Consider the following 18,492-nt stretch of genomic DNA (forward strand, 5'->3'; position numbering starts at 1 on the left):
TCAAAAGGGGTTTCATATCAGGTCATACCATAATACATCACTATACAGTACACACCTATACATCACTACCATACTACACAGTGCACTAGCTACATTAAACACGTGCACACTGAAGCCTTTTATATAAATTAGAATAGATTCAGATCTGTGTATATTGTGTTACACAGATAGCTGTGCATGTGCATGAACTCAGTCAGGATGAGCCTACTCACATGTCCCTGCCAAAACTTGAAACCATTGGCAGTTTGGAATCACCATAGTAATTCACCAAGAAGTCAATAACACAAATTTGAGGCAGAGTTATAAGCTGCAAGACAAAACTAGTTTATGAGTGACCCAACACAAACAATCAACTGAATAGATACACAGATTATCAACAAAACAAAGGGCAGAGATAGGCTGGTCAAACTCAACAGGAAGGGAGGTCCATGGGTCAACTACACAATGTACTAAACTAAATCAATGAGAAAACACTCAGTTGAGTGCATATTAGTGAGTGTTAATGAGACTATATAAGTGTATTAATAAAAGCATTCGAAAGTTACGAGCTGCTGTGTGACAACATTCTCACTTCCAGGTCGTCAAATACCGATGCTGTCATGTTCCCTGTTTCTCATACCAAAAGGCTGGCAAAGGCAACCTCGGGCGTCGGGATGAGACGCATCAGGTTCAGTGCCATGTGGTTAGGTTTAGACAACAAAACCTCTCGCTGAAGGTTTGGGAAAGATTAGGCTAAGCTATGCTTAACCTTGACCACATGCTGTGCTCATTCCAGATGCTGGAAGTGCAAAAAGCATAGTGATTATAAATGTCTTATAATCTAAAATAAATGTCATTATGCTATTATTAATACACTTGCATAGTGTTATTAACACTTTGTCTTATTATCACATATTAATGTTAAAGGCATCATATAAAGGACATATAAGGGCCTTATTACCTAACATTTATTACTAGAACCTTAATAATATAAAGTTTTACCAGTGTTTGTTAGTATACATTGTCCCTGTTAAATCAGGAGTATGTTACAACTTGCCTCCCTCCAACAACTCTAACATATCACTCCTTCAACCAAGGCAACCGTCATGGGTCTGCATTTTGGATCTTTTATTTATGGACTTGTGTTGAACTCCTGCTCTCTTGTGTTTCCTGCGGACTCTGTGTTTATGGATTTTGTTTTGCTTTGAGTTCTGTTCCTGCTCTGAGTGTTCCTCATGTCCACCCGTTGCTTTGCCCTGCCGTGTCATTTCACCAGTGCTGTTACCTCTGTCTTGTTACCCAGTTTGTTAAGCCGGCCTCCTGATTTTTCAGCCACTCACTAGCCACTCAGCTCCTATGGCTGTTCCCTGTGTTTCCCCTTGTTCTGTGTCAGTCTTGTTTGTGTTTCCCAGCGTTCCACATCTGTCCTCAGTCTGTGGAATCATTGTTTTGTTCCCTCCTCTGTGTTCCCCTCAGCCATTCGTCTGTTGTTCTCCTGTCTTGTGTTCCAGCTCCTTCCAGGTTTGTTTTGTTTCCTAATTAGTTCCTTGTGTATTTAAGTCCTGTCTTCAGTTTAGTTCTTTGTCCTGTCATTGTCATTGCTATATTTGTTTCTTCCCTGTGTTATTCCTCATGCTTCCAGTGTTCCCAGTGTTTTGATTATTATTAAATTTTAGTTCTCTTGAGCTTGCTTGCCTGCCTGCTTTTGCATTTGCATTCTACCTACCTCCACCCCTTGCACAACAGGATGGAGTGGACGTATAGTGGGCTTCAGTTTCAACCCTTCAGCTTCTGTACAGCTCACGGTTCTCCAGACAACTTTGTATTACTAATGCTGAATAGTACTCTTGATGGTCATACTGTATTACAAAGACAAAATGCATTGTGACTTTGTTCTCAAAAAGTTAACTTCTCACAAACAGAAACACATTTTGTGTGTGAGTCTGCATGTGTGTGTTTGTCAGTGCATGCACTATGTGTGATGAATGTAATCTATGATGGATCTCAAGTCTGACCTGACCTGAGGGTCTGCAGACAGCAGAGGTGGAGGAGTCAGGTGGTAGGATGCTCTGTTCTACTGGAGGTGCTGAGGGCCTGATTCAGTGGAAGACTGCTGATAACCCCAGTGACACACACACACACACACACACACACACACACACACACACACACACACACACACACACACACACACACACACACACACACACACACACACACACGCACACACACACTTTAACATTTAGAGAAAATGTTCATGACCAGTGTTGATTGTCTGATTGTGGTGTTGGGTATCATTCTTGGGCTTCTATATGACTCTTTGTAAAGGATCCTTACGTGCTATATTTTGGTAAGAGCTTGTTGTGTCCTCCCTCTGTGTTCCCTCTCCATGTTCCTGCTGTGTGTCAATGGAACGGGACCCCTGTGGCTCCGATCCTGGCAGGTTACCGAGAGGGGTTTCTATGGAAACGAGGCAGAGACAACGGACAGTGCCTCAGACGAAAAATTTTTAAATATTTCAACAGGCATGATGTGAGTGCCTGCTCTCTCTCTCTCTCTCTCTCTCTCTCTCTCTCTGCACAGCCTGCTAGATAATTTATTTGAAGGAAAACAGTACAGTCATACACAAGGTGTGACTTTGATGAAGAGTCACACCTTGCATTGCATCTAATAATAAAAAAATACAGCAAAGTTCTCCAGTGTCCTCTTTGCCATGTGTCCAGTCCCACATTGACTTGTCTTCCTCTGAGAACAGTGGGTCGAGGCGGAAACACAGGAGTCAGTGCAGTTTTATCCTGCATCTTCAATTCAGGTGCATGTCTCCCTCTGGTGGAATTAATTTGTAATCACAAGTCAGTGGTTTTTTCATAGCTTTCCCCCTCTTGTAATACAAATCATGTTTTTTGCCGACACCCATATTTTGACACAAATGAAGACAACACAGTTGAACCTTACATACTTGTGAGTAGAAATGACTGCAGTTTAATACTGAAATTGGGGATCATCAAGTATCATATTATGTAAGTAGATCATAGTAGCCAACAGTATCAGGAGTATCAGGTCACTTAACTACCTTATCCTGGCTCTTGTAGGAAATGGTGCACTGGTTCAATGCTCTCAGCAGCAAAGGTTCACTACGTATAGATGTCTTTTCCCTGATGCCCAGGATGCTGCTGTGAGTCAGTATGCATGGTGAACGAGCAGCACACACTCATAAAACACACCAACATTTATATTGTATATTCTGCATATTGTAATGCTGCTATTTTGGCAGCGATTCAACAGAATATGTAACAGATCTTGTAATCTCAACAGCCCTCACTTGGTTAAGTAAAGGTTTAATAATAGTAACACACACATGGTCATGACATGTCAGTGATCAGGTCTTTGCTCTTTGTTTCTCTAGTAGTTGGTGTCAAAGCTAACCAGGAACTACATTAAGGAAGGCTCCATGGAGAGGACAGGAGCAAAGGTGATGTTGTCCAGTTACTATGCAACCCTGCAGTCTGAAATTTCAGTGTTTTTATAGATGAAGTAAAATGAACATACTGCGTAGATGTAATACCTTTGGATCACATGATATGTAAAATCCTACTGTAAATTATTTGGACTTACTTTACAGTGTATGGATCTGGCACAGGTAAGCAGCACAGCTAAGCAGCTCTGTTGGAAGGGAAGGGTGGGCTGTCAGCGTGTGTGTGTCAGCTGTACTTAATGGGCTGCTGCAATTCTCTGCAAACATGTGTTAGGGGGATTTAGCAGATAATTCTGATATGTTTCAAACTGGGCTTTTTTCCCCACCTTTGGTGGTCCAAATGACTGATAGGAACAACAATTTTTGGAATTGGTCCATTATTGAGCTAGATCGCCTCAGCCAGCAGCTACAAAATGAGCTGCAATGCAATCATATGGGGCAAGTTCACCCGTCAAATTATGTCCTGTAAAAGTGCTTGTTCTTGCCACTGACAGGTTCAGGTTCAGGTATTACAAGTGTCTGACAACTTAATCTCGCTGTGAAAACTTGTGTGAAGTGAGTTGTTGCAGGAAGACAACAGCGGAAACGTGAGAGTTGGAGAGAGGAGTCACTGGGAAGAGTTTGTTGTTCTGGAGTACATATAACATAACTTTGTGTTATCTAAAAGATAAAAAAAAAGTTGTGGCTAGTTGTGCTACAAATGGATACAAACGTTCCTGTTCGTACACTGCACCTTCCAGACCATCAGATCTTGTCCATTTTGACCGGGATTACAAAAAGAGGGCCTGCTGCAGACAGGGTGGAGCAATGTTATTAGACACATGGAAAAATGCCAAGCTCTGTGGGGATCCTTTCAATTATGTTGTCAGAAAGTATAGAACAGACAGATTGTGAATATAACAAGCTGAACCTGTCAGTGGCAAATACTGGCACTTTGGCACATACTGGCACATACTATTGGATTTACTGTAATTTGACAGGCAAACTTGCCCCTTGTGGTTACACTGCATTTTTGTATCTCTGTCTCTTGGACCTCAAAACTTCGCAAAAATGGGCCCAAGTTAAAAAATAGAATTATATTTCAAAGCGTCTCTTTCTCTGCTCTCACCCTCCCTCCCAGGATGCGTATACTCGAGGTTGGCAGTAAAGACAACAGCTATACCGTGCTTCCTGGCCTCCCCCCCGTCCATTCAGGGTTACCATTGGCAGTTTGGGATAACCATAGTAACCCCATATACATACATATACATATTGAATGAATGTGTATAGTATTATTCTCTTTGTGTATTAGACTTTAATGATTCCTGTCAAGTTATTTTCATGTCATACACTCATTTTTCCAGGAGAGGGAGACAAAAGCAAGGCTTCCAACGTGCTTTGACCAACTAATTGAAAAGAAAAATTCATTATGGGCATCAGTTGAAGCATATGTTGAAATCGTTGCAGCCATATTAAAAGTGACACAAACATATAACCTTGAATTTTTTTTTATTGTTTAATTGTAGAGTTAGTTTTAAGTTAGAAGAAAAGAGTTGCACATTGAAAATCAATAAAACAAACAAAAAAACAAACAAACGAAAAAGATAGTAATACATCATTTGTAATATTAAGTGGGCGGCACACACACAATAATGATGATGTAAATACTGTACAGTGAGACATTCAGTTTCAGTGATTCTGTAAGAGAAGCAAACTTTACCAAGCTGACATCTACCAAAGCAATGGTAATATAAAATAAGGCCTATGTTGCTATAGGCTAAATATTGTTAGCAGGTAATAAGAAATATACAGGTCAAATTGTGAAGATATTTTTGAGAAAAAAAAGACAAGATACTATATACACCATTCCTATATATTCATATATAAAAATATGAGCAAAGAAAAAAGCAGGAACTTAAGCAGCCTACCAATGTTTGCACTGACTACAATATGAAACATTGTGTAAATTTTATATATACTGCAAACGAGAGTTGGATATTTATCTATGTAATACTTTTTCATTGGATGGTCAACAAAGTAGTTTATCCCATGCCCCTCCTGCACCCTCCCACCCTTTAACATTTACACTGATACTAGCAAACCAAGAAACAAAACATTATTTTACATGCAGAAAAGTCACAAGCCCACATTTTACACCATGTTAATCAAAATGATACATTCTTCCATCATGTGTATTTTTTCCATCTTCTTTCAAAGCATTTATTTCAAAAGAATATGGGAGCCAGTTAGGGATTCTTACAGACATACAAGCTAAAGTTGCTTGAGACCCTCAAGGTTCGTTTGCTGGGGCTATTATTAAAAAACCCTGATGATGGCTCTGGTAAAATCTTACGACCTGTACACGGCGATACTTCTTGCGTTTACATTAAATTTCTGCTTCATAATTTCTGGTACATCATTTGGCAAACCCACCTGGCTGGTGTATATCATCTAATGATGCAGTTCGTTGCGTCACTTCTTGGTATAGAAAAAAAAAAAACAAAAAACAAAAAACATATCCATTTACTTCTGTGTTGAGGAAGAAATACATTTTCTCCCATATGAACAGCTTTATTATGCAAATGCTCAGAATGAGAGAATGCTGGTGAGCTGAAGTGGCTCCTATAGGTGCCTCTTGACTTACAGGAATACCAAACCACACACAGATTACACAATACATTAAGTATATGAACATTCATGGACTTATTGACCACGGGGGCTTTCTCAAAACAATGCATGTGGTAAAATGAGCGCTCTCATAACATACCATACATGTATGGTATATATATTTATCTCTGCTATAAACCTGTAAATTCTGTAATAACCTGGTGTGGGAGCCTCATTCCAACATCAAATATGTTATGTTATGTGATCAATTGTTGTTATCATACACGGTAATACAAAGGTAACTGTTAAGAATCAAAAAGCCAAAAGAATCTCGTACAGCTACAGTTACAGGAGTAATGCCCGTCAGTAGGGTAATTACAGAGATGCAGGGTGACTGAAGATGAACCGGCGCTGATCTGCCGCTTAGCCGCTGCAGTCAGTGTTGTTCTTGTTAAAGCAAAATCAGAAGGTACATTCACAGCAGCAGAAGGAGGTGGGTCAGTAAGGAAAAAGCAGGGCACAGAGGGTGGAGGAGGAGGGTGACCGGATGAGAAAGTCGAGTACAGGTAGATCCTGCGGACTGAAACACACAGGGTACAGAGTGGGGAGGCAGAGGAACCACAGACATATACCTCGCTGAATCTGACTCCTTATCTCTCGAGCTCAGGCCAGACACAGGCACAACATCTTCACACGAATGGAGCACGTACTGTGTGAAGACGAGTGATGTACAGATGTATTCCATGTGCGCGCCTGCAAACACACACACACGCACACACACACACACACACGTACACACACATATGCACACACACACAGGCGCTGTGGTCACAGGCCCAGGTGGTGTCTGGTCAGGCTTAAGACCTGCAGCAGCCGGTGCCCTTCATCTCCTTGTTTACATACTCCTGCAGCTTAAACTTCTCACTGGGATCCTTCATAGACCTGTGCTTCAGCTCCCTGAGAGAGAGAGAGAGAGAGGAAGATGATGAGACAAGATCAAACAAGTAGCACTTATCTAATGCACTGCCATAATCACCACTATGTATTAAACATAACCAGTGAAGCTAATGAGGTAATTAATTTGGCTAAACAGTGTGTTAATTACCTCTGCCTGTGGAGTAGGATGGGGTGTGTTTTTTTGCATCATTCTGTTTGTTTGTTAGCAGGATATCTCAAAAGCTTGTGAATGGATTTGCTAGAAAAAGCCTTTGTGGAAATGTTGGACATGGAACAAGGAAGAAATGCTTCACTTTTCATATGGATTGGCCAAAGGGGGGTGTGATTGATTTTTGGTGACTGTCTAACATGGGGAACTGGCATCTGCATAGTGTTGGCAGAGGAATGCACTCTACTGAATGCTTTCTAGTAAGCATTTATTTCTATGTAGACACACAGATACTGTGTATAATGTCCTACATACTGTGTACCAAGGTTGCAAGACATATAAAGACAATGGATCATATGCTGGAAGCAATGTACAAACAAATTTCTTCTTGTTTTTGCTCAGTTTTTTTTCATATCCAGGATTTGTTCTTGTTTTGAGTGCACTCATCAATTTCCAGGATTCATTAATGTTTTCTTTTGGTTTTCTCAGAGGAAAGAGAATATTTTCCAAGTGGTCAAGAGCACTCTCAACAAGATAAGAAAAATCTAATTGTCACAATCCACAATTTTTTTGTCCGACATATGGATTTGAAATTGAAGACCATAACAAAAATGCATTAAATGAATATGAATGCATAACAATATTGAGATTAATTTATATTTTAGAGTAATAATTAGATTAGGATTACAGTGCTAAAATAAGACTATTTGAATGTTCATTGATGATACAGTAAAAGGCTTTTGATAGCTATGATAGGTATGATATGCATAAATTAATTTTAGAGCATTTATCCAGTAGAAGTTCATCTCTGTCAGTGTCAGGGTTCAGAAACTGTCCTGGCCTCCTGCAGAAGTCAACATGGAGCTCTTGGCTTGAGTGATGTGTTTTTTGATCTCCATTTCAATACTGAACCATTTTCATTTTATTTCAAAGACCGCACATCACTCTGCTGTGACAACATTCAGAGCATCATAGATTTTTTACATAATTGACTTTTTGACTTACTTGTAATGCAGTAACACAGTGACACTCTGGAAAGTCACATTTACTTTTTTAAGTTCATTTAACAGAACATCAGTTCAGTTCAGACCCTTACTGTCCCAGGATGGAAAATTTGCCTTGCAACATGGCTCAGCATAAACCATCCAATCACAACCAACTTTGATTTCAGCACTGTTGAAGTTCTTTTCCTTCCTACATCCTTGTTTTGGTGGAGTCTCCAATTTTTGGGCGTCTGCCAGAGTATTTTACACAGGGCACAACAGCTGCCCTTATATAGTATTTCTCTTAATATGAGAAAATATAAGAGGAAATTGAGAGAATGTTGCTGCATCTGGCCCAATAAGTGGAACAATAATTGCTCTAGATGAATAACAGAACATTAAAATGATGAAATGTCTCTTAATTACAGCGATCAGCAACAACACTTCCCCAGCCCACAGGCAGGTACTCACTTGGCCACAGCAGTGAACGCCAGCTCTACATTGAGACCTGATTTGGCGCTTGTCTCCATGTAGGGAACTCCAAACTCCTGCACAGCCAAAGTTATTGGAGATATGACTTTTAACATCACATGTTTACCAAATATACCTGTGATAAATATATTTGATAAGATCACTGATACTGTAACAAGATTGAGAAGCACAATTGAAGGCTGTAAGATGAAGATTTCAAAGAATGGTCTTGCAGATCTTACAAACTTTCTTTCTTAAAGCAAGTGAAAAAAATCTGCCAATGCTAATCATCTTGATTTTTTTTTTTTTTTTTTTTTTTTTATATAACATCTCATTTTATTGATTTTATTGGTCTTATTTCCCTTACTTTGCATTTTTTTTAAAAAACAAATTTATACTAGCTCCCAGAAAAAACAAGTGAAACTGCATGGGAAGTAAGTGGGACTAGCTCATCCCACTGGCAAAGTTTTTCACCTGTTTCAAGAAAAAATCGATTTTAACACCGAATATGAGACTTGTTCAAGATGGATGTTTTTTTTTTCCTCAATAAACACAAAGAGCAGATTTGTTTACTTTGGATATTTCCGACTCCCATGTGATAAATTGTCTCCCAGCCTCTCCTCTGCAGGGGAATTTGTCTTCGCCTGCCAGGTCAAGCCTTTCGTTAACTTAGTGGCACTTTAATGCTTGCACTGCTGGAGAGACGCTTGGCTGGACACTGTTTGCATTGTGTGCCATGTTCTGAAGCAACAGTCAGGGAGATTGGAAAAATGTCTGCTGCCGCTTCAGTGGCCTGTAGCTGTATTTACAGCAGTACTGGAGTTTATCACACAACCTATGACCATGTAATTGACTAAGACAACGTATGTCTTCATAGATTTTCTAGATGCTGACACAAGGAAAAAAATTATACCAATTATCAAATGTTAATTATCTGCAGTGGGGCAATACATCTGAGATATATTTCTCCTCATTATAATTTAGCTTTTATTTTTGCTGAGGTGCAGATTTCTCAAAACAGAAGAAAATAGATAAAGAGGGAGAGAATAAGACAGAAAATTGATCTTGGTGTAATTTCACCTTCCTGTAGCCTAATAGGATCTTTTGCTCTCCCACAAAACTAATTCAGTCATATAAATCCTTCTGGAAATGACTTGAAAGGGAAAATCATTTTCTTCCCTTGAGGTCACACAAAGAGTCTATATTGAAGGAGGGGAACAGAGAGAGAGAGAGAGAGAGAGAGAGAGAGAGAGAGAGAAGCTATACAAAACAAATAATGACCTTGTTTTCACCACAACTGGACAGATGAAAAGTGTGTGGTTGTGGCACAATTTGTAACACCCCCCGAATGCAAACTTTATATTTGTTTGATCTTAATCCCAATTACATTAACAGCAGCTGCACAGTGACAATGGCATCCACATTTTGTGTGACTGTATGCTCTAATTCTCACCTTCGCTAGCCTCTCGCCATCCTCTCTCTTCACCACCCTCTCATGAGAGGCATCAGCCTAATGAGACAGGGAGCACACATTTCACACACACACACACCAACATCACCAGCAATGTCACATAACACTTGTTGTTTTCCACTTGTCTTGATTGTACATTGTTGCAGTAAATTTTTGTTCTTCTCACACATAAGGCTTTTTTTCATCTGGAGGTCTGATGAGATTGAATGTAGCTAATGAGTCGAGATTGACGCCGTGCTAATTATTGACTAGTATGCTAATTAAAAGCAGATATGGGTGTGGGGGACTGAAACAACGCTGAGATCTAAGCAGAGACATCTGTTATCTGCAGAGATGTCAGTGTCACTCAGTTATAGAAAAAGCGTGTAACTGATAATTGAAGATGAGCAGAAAAACACATTGACGTGTGTGTGTGTGTGTGTGTGTGTTTGAAACCACTAGCTGGTGTTTGTGCTTGAAAGGAGAAGAATGTTTGTAGTTTATTATATTAAAGCCCCCCTCAAGTGATTTCATGACCTCACTCCTATTCAAAACTCTGCCTAAAGAAGGTTCAGTGATGCATGATTATCTTCCAATGACAACCTCATTGAAAATGTGCAACAGGTGTCATCACACCCCTTCCAGTTTCAAACCATAGAGTTAAATAATAATAATAATAATAATAATAAAAGAACTAGAGCGTGCACTGATGAAATTTCCTGTTCCTTCCCGCTTGCTGCAGTTTGGGTCGGATGCTCTTCTGTGGCTTCAATTGACTGTTCTCTGGTGTATGCTGACACACAATGACTCCTGATTTATTATCATCACCGCGTTTATCATTCTGTAAGGGTAAATCCCAGCGATTCAATAAGCACTGAATCTCAGCAAGAGCGGCTGATGTCTTCTGGGTAAAAACAGGTGGAGTTTTCTGAATTTGCCACAAATTCCCCTTATTCACCTCGATGTCATGTTTGGTTAACTGAAGTAATGAAGGGCATTAAGCTTGGAAGTGCCATAGACTCCAATGTTAAAACTCGGCAATAAAAATAGTACCGGTATTTCACAGGTAGTATTGAATGAAATGACATAGAGAGCCCTTATTAAAATGTGTTAAACTGTTGCAGTGTTCATGATATATAAAACTAATGGGGGTGAATGGCTTCTCTGCTGATTGACTTTCATTCATTCTAAATCAACAAAACTACGGTAAGAAAACATAATACAGCCATGGGAACGGTTTTATTGTAGCGACTGAGCTGATTCCCATATATGACTGTGATTAATTCTACTCTTGAAATCGTATTTTGGTAAAGTTTTTTTTTTTTTTTTTTTTTTTAAACAGTGGAATCTATAGATCTTCAGCATCTAATCGCACACATGACATTATTTGTATTATTATAAGTAAACATGGTGCCAAAGTGAATAAGACAAATGGCGCTACAGTTGTGATATTAGAAGTGCTGTGGACAATGGTTGTGCTCATTCTAGCGTTTTCCTAGCAGCTGCCTTAACAATATCAGGCTACGACAAACAGTGGTAAACAATTCTCTGCTGACACAGCTTCAAGCTATTTTGTCTTTATGGCGCATTATATTGTCCGCGTGTGCGGTATGTATGTGGTATTGTTGTGACTTCTGCCTCAAGGAGATTTATTGCTCTACTTGTGGTTCTGTTTTGTCAGTAACACTTCCCACAATGCCTTGCCTTGTTTCCCAGCAGCATCAGGACCACATCCTGCTGGGCATACTCATGGATCTCAGTCAGCCATGCCTGGTAATAACATAGGACAGAGTGCGAGAGAGAGAGAGAGAGAGAGAGAGAGAGAGAGAGAGAGAGAGAGAGAGAGAGAGAGAGACATGGTGTTAGAGACAAGGAGGAGACAGTCTGAGGAGAAAAAGAAACATTTTCAAATAATGAGACAAGTGGAAAAAATGTGTACAACACTCGCAATATGTTCAGAAAGAGTAAACCTTGTCTGGGACTTGGCAAGGACGAGTCTGAACATTAAATCTAATAATATGAATAGGAGGAAGGAGAGAGTGACAATGGCATTTGGAAGATGAATCGGGGTAAAGACAAAAAAAAAAAGTCCAGACAAGTGCTAAGACAAAGAAAATTAAGGCAAGGGCAAAGAGATATAAGGGACAATAAAGAGAAGGAGAGACAGAGAGAGAGTTACTGCACAAATACTGAAGGCTCATCATATTAATAAAATGTTTGCTGCATCCTGTCGTGGGTATGTACACAGAGGAAGAGATGAAATTTTATGGCACTCCAGCCCCTTGTTGTCAGAGCCAAGTGTCACGTTCACAACCTGGCAACCTGTGGCCTGCCTCATCGCAGCATCACCACAACAAACAGCACTTCTGATGAGTATGAGCTCCAACAGCAGCTGAGCCATCCATCTACTATTAATAAGTGTTTAATTGACAGAAATTTGCAACCTCTCACTGCCAAACTAATATCTCTCTTCTCAGCACAATGCTTAATTGAACCCGCAGTGAATTATCCTGCATTGGATTTCTGACTAGCTGGTCATCAATCCCTCTTTTCTTTAGTACCCCTGCTCCAGAGCTGTTTCCCCATGACAGGGCCCTTGTAATTAATTCTGTTGATGACTTGCTGTTTGTATAGTGATTTTACCGCGGTCACCTCTGGTGTAACGTCACATTAAATAGCTTGAGACGGTGCTGAGATGGGAGAGGTGTTAGCATTTGTGCCTGTGCATGTCACTGTGAGTGCATACAAGATGAGGTTATATGCAAACAAAGGCAGCGTGGGGAAATGGTGACGCACATACACAAAACAGGAGATATAGGCACCAGGATATATGTAAATAAAAGAGGCATTTATTTGGGTACGAAACAGACTTCCAAGTTCCAAATTTTGTTTGTTTGTTTACAAAGACACAAGGAAAAGGCTTTGGGATAGAGCCTGCACAAAACACTAACAAACATTTCAGATGAAATGTGGTGTTTGTTTGAGGTAAGTTCAGGTATATAGTCCATACTGTACAGTGTATTCAGGTATATTCATAGTCATATATGCTATTCCCGAGGGAAAGATTTGACTGGAATCTGTGCGAGATGCCTGATTACCCGGTAGACAAATTCTCTGATGACACCTTCACAATGACAGGTAAACAAAGATGGCAGCAGCCCTGAAGAGTTGTGATCTAACCAACTGAAGAAACCTTACAGGCAAAGTGCATCGTCTTTTGTGTATCCACTCTTTGTTCCCAAACCTTTCCCTTGTACCTTTGATTAAAAAAAAAAAGTGACATGCACATATGCCTGTGTGACTGGTAGTGTGTAGTGTAGGGTGTGTGTAGTGTGCCTCCCATTAAAGTGTGTATAGACAGCAAACCTAAGCAATTTTCGCTAAGCACACCACTGCTAAACTACAACAGGAATCCATCTTTAACACCTTCCCAGCCTCTCTCACCCCTCAGCTCACTGTCCTACACCGTAACCCAGGAGCTCCCTCTCTTTGCCCAGTCAGCTCCTCTGGGGATCCACATCTAAGGGAATGATGCATGGCCCACAACAAACCCACCTGATTAGTATTGCATGGCCATGCACACACTCTCACATTCTCTCTCACACACACACAGGTGCATATAAATAAAACATCTGCATTGCACTTAGCGAACATCTCAGCATATAGCAGCTTAAACGCGCAGTATGAGTCACTGACAGAAGAATCTTAAAAAGGGCTTAATGGTTCAAGAGGGACTAGGCTGCATTTTATTTTAAAACTATTAATTTCTTCACTCAAAGCTGTCTGGATTAAGTAGATGGGGTTCAAATGCCCAGTGCATCCCAACTATATAAAAAAAAATACTCATCAACTTTGATTCTGCAATCATCTGTAACACCACATCCTCCCTTCATCATGCTATAAACGGTAGTCTCATTTTATTTATTACATTTAGTTTATTTGCATAGTAATTAAAGGAGAGAAGCAAAGTGATACAAAGAGGAGCCATCATTAATAATCTGTGCAGGTGAGATTTAAAAAAAATCTCACCTGCTTTTAACAGGCTTTTAATAACATTTAATTTAGACAGACAGAAGAAGAGAGAATTTGAATTTTGCATGAGGACAAGCATTAGTGTTCAAAGGTAATATTTGGCATAACAGCCTACAGAGAATATGATTGTGGAGACGCTGTTTAACATGCAAAGTAGGTTCCTCTCCATGTTCAAAGGCATAAAACACCTGCCTATATGATATTGCATCTCTCCACGGTATACTGGGGAGCTGTTGTGAAAAATACCTCTGAGCGTGTCTTGTGGTGTAGTTGCAGCTGTAAATGGCTTTGTGCATTGTCTACCACTGGACATTGCACATATTTCCACCCATGCACCTTATGTTCCCACGGTTAGTAGTAGATAAACTAGATGAACTGCACTGTTCTGAGCAGCCAGCTTCTCCTTACTAGGTAATGAAGGGTTTTGCATAATTTAAGGTATTTGTGCATGTTTTATTTCAACTCTTACACTGTATGTCAGTTCTATGTTTGGGCATTAAAGTATTCTAGGTGATGAGTAAGTATGAAATGATAAGGCGTCTCACCTATTTTCAAATTCACTGCATGTACTCTCAGCCTCCAGGAAATGTGCTTTGAAAAAAAAAAAAAAAAAAAAATCTTGTGGTATCGCTGCTGAATCAGGAAGTTGCACTTGCATTTTGATTTTTGGAGTCAGAGATGTGAGAGATTAGAGATGTGCCTGGAGATTCTTTAGGCAGCAGGCTCCATGGCTGAAGACTAGAGGAGGTGAGACCAATATCAGTGTTAAGGGTAAAGGGTTAACCTTTAGGGAATTCTTTCTCTGCATTTTGACCCATCCTGAGTATTAGGAGCAGTGGGTAGCCAACGTGCAGCATCCAGGGACCAAGACCAGCCTTGGTCAGGAGCACTGACAGGAGAATTGACCTGGCATACATGTTTTTGAGGGTGGTGGGAAACTGGAGCACCCAAAGGAAACCCACGCAAACACAGGGAGAACATGCAAACTCCACAGAAAGACCCTGCCCTGGCCAGGATTTGAACCGAGGACCTTCATGCTGTGTGTGTTGCCCCGTGTTGCTCCTGGACCTACCACCACCTCCTCCCCATAGTCTAGGCCAGAAAACTCTCGCAGACATCCTGATTTAACCCCTCCACACCTTGCTCACAATGGTAATGGCAGACACCAGGAACACTAGCAGCTTCATTTACGGTAATTGTCCTCCACCCAATTCACAACTCATCACAAAACTTTGATGAGGTATGTCATGGACCACAGAAGACCTGATTAACTCTTCAGGCTGTTATCAGCACAATATTATAACACAAGGTTTGTCCCAGGCTAAGGAACAACATATTAACTTGTCACAGTGAGTGAGCCATGACCACTTGTTTCCAGGTCAGGCCCGCTTACGTTTTTTGCAGTTTCTCTAAAGGGGGCCTTTTGGGGTCTCCTTTGATTCTGTGTATAGCTGCTGATAAGTTAGATGACGCACGGGTCATGCCAACTTCTGGTTGTGCTCTTTATCACAGTTTGTATTACATGTTTACTTGTAATAACTCATATTAACTGATTTACTACATATTACTCATTTTAACACATATCCTTATAGAAAACGTTGTGTTTGTACAAAAGTAGCCCATGAATTTTGTTTACTATACAGCAAACACACACACACACACACACACACACACACACACACACACACACACGCAATACCCAGCAATGTTAACTTCCAGTTCTGTACACCTCAATCGACTATATATAAATGTATGTTAGTATGGTGCCAGCTTGTGTCTGTGTAGGCCTACTGACTGACATTGTTAACCAGCTGGCAAACTTGTTCATCTAAACAAGCTCCCAGCATCTGATACTATAACCATTACAGTGACAGAGGGTTATTGTTCAACCTCTTCCAACCTGGCAACCTTTACCATCACCACCATCATGACTCACAGGAATCTCATTCTCTCTTTCTAAGCAAAACCTCACTAGGAGAGAAATGTTCCTCCAGAATTTGACAGCTTGCCTCTGTACATCCCTCTCCATATGTGGCATTTTCTTTTAATGAACCATAGCTTGTTATTAGACACCATTCAGCTGTTTATAGCACATTCCCTCATGGGTAATTTCACCGAGACGATCATTATTTCCGGATGGTGTCACTTGTCACCTTCCACCCTGGAGAATGAAAGTCTCCTATTATCCTTTCATCATGAGAGAAGGATTATAGGAGCAATGACAAGACAGACAGCAAAATGGATTAATGCAGAAAATTGCATCTTAGACATTATTATTATCTGAATGATAGTGGGAATACAGTTCAGCATTTACATTTGTAATTGCTGAGGAAGGTCTTTCATGGCTTGATCTACTGGCCACTCGCGCCGTTACTCAGTACATAACGACCGCTAGCTGGATGAGTTTTGCCAAGGTTATTGTTTTATGGAATATCTGGTGCACTACACAGAGAGAGAGAGAGAGAGAGAGAGAGAGAGAGAGAGAGAGAGAGAGGGAGAGAGAGAGAGAGAGAGAGAGAGAGACTTTGATCATTTTTATTAAAACATCTCCAAATCTACAGATTCAGCTACTGAAAAACCTACCCACCACATAATTACAAAAAGGTATAAATATAAAATAAAACAAAACCCACCGCCTCTCTCCTAAAACATGCTCACTACCACACACACACACACCCCCAACGCCACATTATCCAGAAACCCCCTCTCTGACAACTAAACATCAAAACAGAACCATATAAATAAATATACAAACAACAAATGTGCATAACCTGCCCACAGCATAACAGAGAAAAAACAATCAGAGACAAATTAAAAATTCCCCATCCCTCATTGTAGTGACAGCCTCACCTACACACCAAACACTCTGAAACCCCCTCTTTATTATTAACCAAACTGTAATATTCAAATTCAGCCCCAAGGCGCGCAGACATCAATCCCTTGAACACTAAGGCTGCATTCACCAGCACACTCCCCTGTAGCCTGTCTCGTCTTGTGGGACAAATGGTCACCATAGCCTGATCAAACACAGGCAACGTGGCCCCACCGGGAAAATGAGTCCCGTGCCCCCACAGATCCCAGACAGCTGTGCCAAAGGAGGTGAGAATTTGTTACACCCGGCAAACACATGATACACAGACTCAACTACAGAATGGACAACCCATCCCCACTCTTTGATCCACTTTGTTCAAAAACACCTTGGCCGCCTGGGCCCCGGGCAAGAGAGAGAGAGAGAGAGAGAGAGAGAGAGAGAGAGAGGAAGAGAGGGAGAGAGAGACCTACTGCATGTCTGTGCATACCTATAAGCTAAGACATGAAAATTAAATGTGTTCTGAGTTTACAAAACCACAGGGTTATCATGCACTTAAAAAAACAGCAACATTATTGATCCTGAGATGTCTCGATCCTCAATACAGCTAATTTGACTTGAAACAGTAGATATGGCTCCACAGTGCTGTATTAGCTGCTGTACGGTGCTCTGCGAGTAAATGAGGTGAGATGAAAACTCAATACATATTTGCACTTGAAAATGTATATATCTAAAGCCCTCTCTTTAGTTCTGTCTAAAATAAAGTAGAGGATAGTTTGTATCTGTAGTATCAGTGAATCGGCACTGTAAACAACACTGAAAGCTGTTTTACTTGGAGCAGATTCCCTTCAAAATGACTCTTGAATGAATTCAGCAGGAGTCAAAGGCTAAATTTCTCCTCTGAGACTCTCTTACTCCCTCTATCTATGTCTCCATTTTGGCTATTCATTTGGCCTGCTCCTCCTCTAACTCCCTCTGCTTGTTGCAATTTTACCCTCTGGCTTCTCTTTTTCCATGTTAACATCAATCCATTTTTAACAGCAGCTTTACTCTTGCACTTTCTTTTTTTTTTTTTTTTTACAACAATTACAAACCCTCTTATCGACCCCCCGAGGATCAGAGTGAAGGCCTTTCTGTCAGAGAGTAATGTAAATAACAGACTGCTGTGAAACCTCCTCTTTCTGATGCTCACTCAATTTAACCAACACCATTTGGCGCTTTGAGAGGATACTGATTTCCCTCCAACTGATGATATAAAAGAGAATTTAGCCATTTAAAGTATTTAATTAGAGTCTGACAGAGTAAAGCTGTGACTATATTGGTGCAAATCATTCAAGCAGAAAGCAGAAATCTTTCTCTCCATAGCCAAGCATCCACCACATAATACCCTCATATTCAGTGAGGATGAGTTGACAGCCTAATGGTGCAATATGGCCCTGTAGGGTCAAGGATGGGCCCATTAAAACAGTAGAACCTAGTTCAAATAAATGCATGATTTCAATGAAGTCTAATATGCTCTCTGAATATGGCTAAAGGCACAGCCCAGGGTTCATATTTTATTCAAGATTAATATTGAGATATTCGGACAAAGGCATAGGTGGG

At 40.4% G+C, this 18,492-nt stretch overlaps 1 protein-coding gene across 1 annotated transcript in view; it reads right to left on the reverse strand.

Moving 5' to 3' along the window:
* Positions 1-6,897: 6,897 nt before the first annotated feature.
* The window catches only part of LOC115364031 (ras-related protein Rab-26-like), a 61,805-nt gene continuing 50,210 nt past the window's right edge, over positions 6,898-18,492 (reverse strand). Inside the window, exons 6-9 of the mRNA XM_030058441.1 lie at positions 11,754-11,819; positions 10,053-10,109; positions 8,600-8,676; positions 6,898-6,997 (exon numbers count right to left, since the gene is read on the reverse strand). Coding sequence (XP_029914301.1) covers positions 6,898-6,997; positions 8,600-8,676; positions 10,053-10,109; positions 11,754-11,819 — 300 coding nt within the window. The remainder of the gene's footprint in view (positions 6,998-8,599; positions 8,677-10,052; positions 10,110-11,753; positions 11,820-18,492) is intronic.

Source organism: Myripristis murdjan, chromosome 8, assembly GCF_902150065.1.
Source record: "Myripristis murdjan chromosome 8, fMyrMur1.1, whole genome shotgun sequence".
NCBI classification, from domain to species: Eukaryota; Metazoa; Chordata; class Actinopteri; order Holocentriformes; family Holocentridae; genus Myripristis; species Myripristis murdjan.